The sequence below is a fragment of the Triticum dicoccoides genome, unplaced genomic scaffold (assembly GCF_002162155.2).
Source record: "Triticum dicoccoides isolate Atlit2015 ecotype Zavitan unplaced genomic scaffold, WEW_v2.0 scaffold104834, whole genome shotgun sequence".
In the NCBI taxonomy this organism is placed as follows: Eukaryota; Viridiplantae; Streptophyta; class Magnoliopsida; order Poales; family Poaceae; genus Triticum; species Triticum dicoccoides.
In genome coordinates this window covers 40,919-47,974 of record NW_021171895.1, presented here as the reverse complement: position 1 = coordinate 47,974, position 7,056 = coordinate 40,919, and the positions used below count along the sequence as shown (strand labels likewise).

General features: G+C 52.2%; 1 protein-coding gene across 1 annotated transcript; it reads left to right on the top strand.

The window, feature by feature from the left end:
- The first annotated feature begins 308 nt into the window (after window positions 1-308).
- LOC119342786 (nitrate reductase [NADH]-like) lies at window positions 309-6,315 on the top strand. The gene is made up of 2 exons (XM_037614161.1): window positions 309-1,604; window positions 4,341-6,315. The coding sequence occupies exons 1-2, from the start codon at window positions 434-436 to the stop codon at window positions 5,912-5,914; spliced, it is 2,745 nt and encodes a 914-aa protein (XP_037470058.1). The 5' UTR covers window positions 309-433; the 3' UTR covers window positions 5,915-6,315.
- The last annotated feature ends 741 nt before the right edge of the window (window positions 6,316-7,056 follow it).

Below are 7,056 nucleotides of genomic sequence, written 5' to 3'. Positions count from 1 at the left end.
ACGATGGTGCTAATCGAAGATCTAAGTCGAGTATGTAGATGGCGAAATTGAGGGCCGCATAAGTAGGAAGGCACATTTCGGTTAGAGATGCTCTAATTAAGATGGTTAAACCTTTTGAAGAAAACATCGTTTTTTCGATTTTGAGTGAATTGATCGGGGCGTGCAGAAGCAACAGAGAGAGAGCCTCATAGTCATAGGCCAGTCGACTATAAGGGGATAGGGCTGCTAGCGGCCTTTTGAGGCGCACGTCAGTCCGATCGGGAGGTCGGCGTTGGCGTGTGTGTATATATACCAGCCTCTGCACCGCTTCCCTTTTCACTAATCCCGCGCCCCCTCCCGGCCACTACCTGCCGCCGGTTCCTTCCTTTCCTCTTCTGCGGCGACCAATCCAGAAACCATCCAACGCTTGTCCCACGACGCGGCACAGCGCACCATGGCCGCTTCGGTCGAGCCACGGCAGTCGTCGTTCGGCCGCCTCGACGCGCCGGCCACCGCGCCGCCGGCACGCAACGGTTCCTCCAACGGCGGCATCCGTCGCCGCGCCGACTCGCCGGTGCGCGGCTGCGGGTTCCCCCCGCTCATTTCGCCGCCGCGGAAGGCCATCGTCGAGGAAGAGGAGCAGGACGAGGAGGACGAGGAGCCGGAGGAGGACTGGCGGGAGGCGTACGGCTCGCAGCTGCAGCTGGAGGTGGAGCCGTCGACGCGCGACCCGCGGGACGAGGGCACGGCGGACGCCTGGATCGACCGCAACCCCTCGCTGATCCGCCTCACCGGCAAGCACCCGCTCAACTGCGAGCCGCCGCTGGCGCGCCTCATGCACCACGGCTTCATCACGCCCGCGCCGCTCCACTACGTGCGCAACCACGGCGCCGTGCCAAAGGGCGACTGGGCCACCTGGACGGTCGAGGTGACAGGGCTCGTCCGCCGCCCCGCGCGGCTCACCATGGACGAGCTGGCCAACGGGTTCGCCGCCGCGGAGGTGCCCGCCACGCTGGTGTGCGCCGGCAACCGCCGCAAGGAGCAGAACATGGTGCAGCAGACGGTGGGCTTCAACTGGGGCGCGGCGGGGGTGTCCACCTCCGTCTGGCGCGGGGCGCGCCTCCGCGAAGTGCTGCTCCGGTGCGGCATCATGTCGCGCAAGGGGCAGGCCCTGAACGTGTGCTTCGAGGGCGCCGAGGACCTCCCCGGCGGCGGCGGCTCCAAGTACGGCACCAGCGTGACCCGGGAGTGGGCGCTCGACCCGTCCCGCGACATCCTGCTCGCCTACGCGCAGAACGGCGACCCGCTGCTGCCCGACCACGGGTTCCCGGTGCGCGTGCTCATCCCCGGCTGCATCGGCGGCCGCATGGTCAAGTGGCTCCGGCGCATCGTCGTCACCCCCGCCGAGTCCGACAACTACTACCACTTCAAGGACAACCGGGTGCTGCCGTCGCACGTGGACGCGGAGCTGGCCAACGCGGAGGCGTGGTGGTACCGGCCCGAGTACATCATCAACGAGCTCAACACCAACTCGGTGATCACCACGCCCGGGCACGACGAGATCCTCCCCATCAACGCCTTCACCACCCAGCGCGCATACACCATGAAAGGATACGCATACTCCGGTACGTGACCCAGCTACCCGTCCATCCATTTTATTACGTTCTTTTGGAAAGTCAGAGGATCGAAAAGAGAAGCTGCTTGGTAGATTTGTTCTTTGTCTTGGTATATGTATTACATGACATGACGCCAAGGATGACGCAATTAGAGAGTATATACTATGCTTCCGTACGTAGCATTGACCATAAGGACCACATATATACCATATTTTATGCTCACGTAGGAAAAAAAAAGTTGATGAGAGTAGTATAAAGCTCAGCACCAGGACATCTGATCTGACCAAGCACAGGATACATTTTCTTACTTGATTGACATTGGTAGCATTTGGAAATGCCAGCTTGAGTGCGACAGTCCCTTGTTTTCTACTACTACTCTACTACTAACAGCTGAGAGGGGTGGTGGTGGCGGCCACTCATTGTTATTTTTACCCCTACCACCACCACTACCTCCATAGCATTGACCATATGATATGAGCCGACCTAGCTTAGTTGTCTCGTGGCAGTAGGCGAGCTTCAAAACCGGGTGCAAGAAGAGAAGAGAGATACCGTGTGTAGTTAAGTAGTTTTCCTTGTGGTTGAGTGCACTTTCTCTGCTAACCAAAAGATATATAAAACCTATGCATGCACTTTTCTTTTTTGACAAAAATTGCATGCGCTTTTCTTGTGGTTCTGGGGTCGCTGCCACTTGGTGCCGTCCAAAAGCTAAGGTAGCTGCTGGAGGCTGCCATGCAGTATACAACTGCTATAATATACTCCCTTCGTCTCATAATATAAAAACGTTTTTGACACTAGTATAGTGTAGTGTAGTGTTAAAAGATTTCTTATATTATGGGACGGAGGGAGTAGTATAAAACGTTGCTAGCTCTTGGAATAGTTCGTCTGATGTGTGGGGCCCGCGGCAAGGTTTGCCAAGTCGTACCTGGTGGAGTGCTGGCTTGGGTATAGAGCAAGGGACAAGCTAAAAGCGAGCCATATAATTGGAGGCACAACACAATTCGTGTGGCTAGCCGCAGCCACAAGCCAGATTTTTCTCCTATCCAGTAGTAGTTCAATAGTAACTCTAGTACACCTATTGATTTGGCTCTGCTACACTGCCAGCTTCCTGGTTCGGTTCACACAGTGAACCCATAAAATGCCCTAAGGCTGGTCATAGTGGGAGTATCATATACTTGTATAATGCATATGATACTAGTGTATAATACTATATCTATAGTGCATAGTATCATAAGTTAGTAGTATCATAGATAATCTTATTTATTGCCATGCATGACATATAGTAGCATCACATTTATTATGTTACGGTATCTACCTAGGTTACTATAACAATCTCTTTTTTTTAATTGCCTGCCACATAAGCATGTTTGCAAGTCCAAAGAGCATGATACTACTTATGTTACCCCACTATGGCTAACCTAAAGTAGCCGAAATTCAAACGGGCTATAGTCACCAGAGAGGGACAAGAAGGAAAATGCTACGCCTACAAACATGTCTTATACTATACTTAACATGTGTAATTACCTTAAACACTAATCAAACTGCCCCCCTGATTTCTAGGGTAGGCCCATGCCCCCAACTAGCGACGAATTAAAAACCGACAAATCAGCAATCACGTAAGGTACGTAAGAATCTCCACCCTACGTAGGTGTAACATTACCCGGACAAAAAAGGCCCAAACAAAAAAGGGAGAGGGACTAAGTCGGAAAAACTATAACACCTAACCACCATCCGTAGACCATCAACCAAAGCAAAAGCATCAGGCGAAGCCATGTTGCTAAGTCTCATCATTTGACAAATTACTAGTGGGGAAGTCAAAAGCAAGTAGGCAACTGAACAAAGCATGCCCGCATGATTCGTCCCATTTTGGAACGGGCACTTGTCCGCCAGCCAATCATCAACAAGTGGAATCGGAATCTAGCAGCAACACTTTCTACTGAATATTCCAACTTGGGCCTCGGGAAAGGTGTCGAGGTTGCTTGCCGACACAAACTTCCTGCTTAAAAGAAGAAGAGGAAAACGTTGCGTTTGTTAAGTACCCCCTGTGTGCTCCATGACAAGACACATACATTTCCTATGAAAACAAACAAACGCAAAGCTTGATCAAATTTACTGGAAAACCACCGGCAACCATAACAGTAGATATGTATAATATGAAAACACATTTTATCGTATATTTAATGATATTGATTTTGTATTTTTAGTTGTTGAATGTTTCTTTATGTGGTCAAACATTGCCCTTTTGACTTTTATATATCAAAACCTTCTTTTCAAGCCAAGGAGGGAGCATCTCTTAACTATTGCACTAATTAATTAGGAGACGGTAATCATGTATCCTAGTACTCATGAAAATGAAGGAGTAAGTACTAGTACTTCAAAGAGAGATCCCCACTGATTCTAATTATCTCAACATGTCTTCTTTCACATCATCAAAATTGGTGCAGCCGTTCCACTAGGACCCGTCCCGAGCTACCCACGAAAATTCCTTACCATGCAACATGCACTAATGCATTCTATGTGGATTTTAAATCACATTACATTTAATTGTGACATGCATAATCTTTCATGTTAATATTTTTTTGGCTTATGCAAGAAAATCTCACATAGTTTAAATCGTAAGGGTTCTATTAGTATTTCACACATATTTAGTAACTGTATATCCAACTCCGTAGCAACACACGGGGGTATCATCTAGTTAAGCCAACCACCAACTCATGATCACTTATTTCTTATCGTTGCGTTTTGTAGGTGGTGGTAAGAAGATCACACGAGTGGAAGTGACTCTGGACGGCGGCGAGAGCTGGATGTTGTGCACGCTCGACATCCCGGAGAAGCCGAACAAGTACGGCCGGTACTGGTGCTGGTGCTTCTGGTCGGTGGAGATCGAGGTGCTGGACCTCCTTGGGGCCAAGGAGGTGGCGGTGCGCGCGTGGGACCAGACCCACAACACCCAGCCGGAGAAGCTCATCTGGAACCTCATGGGCATGATGAACAACTGCTGGTTCAAGGTGAAGGTCAACGTGTGCCGCCCCCACAAGGGCGAGATCGGGCTGGTCTTCGAGCACCCCACGCAGCCGGGGAACCAGACCGGCGGCTGGATGGCGCGCCAGAAGCACCTCGAGACGGCCGAGGCGGCGGCGCCGGGGCTCAAGCGGAGCACGTCTACTCCGTTCATGAACACCGTCGCCGACAAGCAGTTCACCATGTCCGAGGTGCGCAAGCACGGGTCCAAGGAGTCGGCGTGGATCGTGGTGCACGGCCACGTCTACGACTGCACCGCCTTCCTCAAGGACCACCCCGGCGGCGCCGACAGCATCCTCATCAATGCGGGATCCGACTGCACCGAGGAGTTCGACGCCATCCACTCCGACAAGGCCAAGGCGCTGCTCGACACGTACCGCATCGGCGAGCTCATCACAACGGGGACGGGCTACAACTCTGACAACTCGGTCCACGGCGGGTCCAGCCTCTCCCACCTCGCCCCGATCCGCGAGGCCACCAAGGTCGCCGGCGCGCCCATCGCTCTCTCCAGCCCGCGGGAGAAGGTCCCCTGCCGCCTCGTCGACAAGAAGGAGCTCTCCCACGACGTCCGCCTCTTCCGCTTCGCGCTGCCGTCCTCTGACCAGGTGCTCGGCCTCCCCGTCGGCAAGCACATCTTCGTGTGCGCCACCATCGACGGCAAGCTCTGCATGCGCGCCTACACGCCGACGAGCATGGTCGACGAGATCGGCCAGTTCGAGCTGCTCGTCAAGGTCTACTTCAAGGACGAGCACCCCAAGTTCCCCAGCGGCGGCCTCATGACGCAGTACCTGGAGTCGCTCCAGCTCGGCTCCTGCATCGACGTCAAGGGCCCGCTGGGGCACGTGGAGTACACCGGCCGCGGCAACTTCGTCATCAACGGCAAGCAGCGGCGGGCGCGCAGGCTGGCCATGATCTGCGGCGGCAGCGGGATCACGCCCATGTACCAGGTGATCCAGGCCGTGCTGCGCGACCAGCCGGAGGACGAGACGGAGATGCACCTGGTGTACGCCAACCGGAGCGAGGACGACATCCTGCTGCGCGACGAGCTGGACCGGTGGGCGGCCGAGTACCCGGAGAGGCTCAAGGTGTGGTACGTGATCGACCAGGTGAAGCGGCCGGAGGACGGGTGGAGGTTCAGCGTCGGGTTCGTGACGGAGGACATCCTGCGGGCGCACGTCCCGGAGGGCGGCGACGACACCCTCGCGCTCGCCTGCGGGCCGCCGCCCATGATCAAGTTCGCCATCTCGCCCAACCTCGAGAAGATGAAGTACGACATGGCCAATTCCTTCATCTCCTTCTGATGAAACATTTTCTCTAGCATGCAGCTGCCTAAGCTATATACCACCGCGTCGACGCATCAATTTGTGGATGTACCCAATGTTTATACGTGTCTGTCCATCGTCGTATTTGTTCATTAGAGAACCGTACGTACGTGCATGCATGATTGCATGAATTATAAAGTAGGTTGCACGTACGTACGTACCGTTGTGTAGTGTACTCTTCCTTTCCTAGAGTACATTGGACATATACCGATGTTCTGCCCCTCAGGAAGGATGTGAGGTTTACGCGGCTCCGATTGAGGGTCTGTTTATTCCTTCATGTATACTACCTAGTATGTAAATAAGATTGGTTATTCTTCTATCTTGTTCTTCAGGTCAGGAGAATATCCGAGAATATACTGAAGAATCTGAAGTTCCAAGAATGATAATACAAAGGGAGTTCTCTTGATCTGTCTGCCTGTATATTAATTGTGCACTAAAAAAAGTAGCTTGGTTGTTTTCGCAAAAGAAAAACTTGTCTGTTCTGAATCTGAAGGATCAATTTCTCAAAAAAGAAACATCACCATTTAGGACATCTTTGATTGATAGGAAAAGTAGAGAAGGTGAATAACGAATTTTTCTATGGTGACATTATTCATCTGTTTGATTCAAAGGAATTGACAACAGGGAAAATATAGGTTTTTTTCTCCTTTGGACCGAGTTCCATAGGAAAAGAAAAAAGAATTTTTACCATCTAGCTAGTCAAGCCTCTTTTTTACTCCATTGGTAAAACGTCCTAATGATCCAAATGCTCTAAAAATCCTATGGAATTCCTTGCCGCGACCAAGAAGAAGCGCGTGCAGTGGAACTGTGACAAGTGTCATGACGGGTCCAAAAAGAAAGTCGACGCGATCTCCAAGGGCAACAATCTTGAGAATATCATCATTGTTCTACTTGTGATCACCGACCGCGGCACCAAATAAGCCACTATTGAGCATCTAGTATGCGTCTATTGAGCAGCTTATTCCGTGTCACGGTTGGCGATCATGGATAGAAGAACAATGATCATCTCAAGGTCATAGCCCTTGGTGATGGCATTGAACTTTGCACGGACTCCCAATTGTCGGTTCCTCGGAAGCAGGAAGGACCGCGGCGGTGCGCAACGAGATGTGCGCTACAGTTAG

Bases quoted from the DNA above. Each gene is read 5' to 3' on its own strand.
- LOC119342786 (XM_037614161.1), top strand. From the start codon at position 434: ATGGCCGCTTCGGTCGAGCCACGGCAGTCGTCGTTCGGCCGCCTCGAC. The intron at 1,605-4,340 runs GTACGTGACCCA...TGCGTTTTGTAG, and splicing joins GAAAGGATACGCATACTCCG to GTGGTGGTAAGAAGATCACA.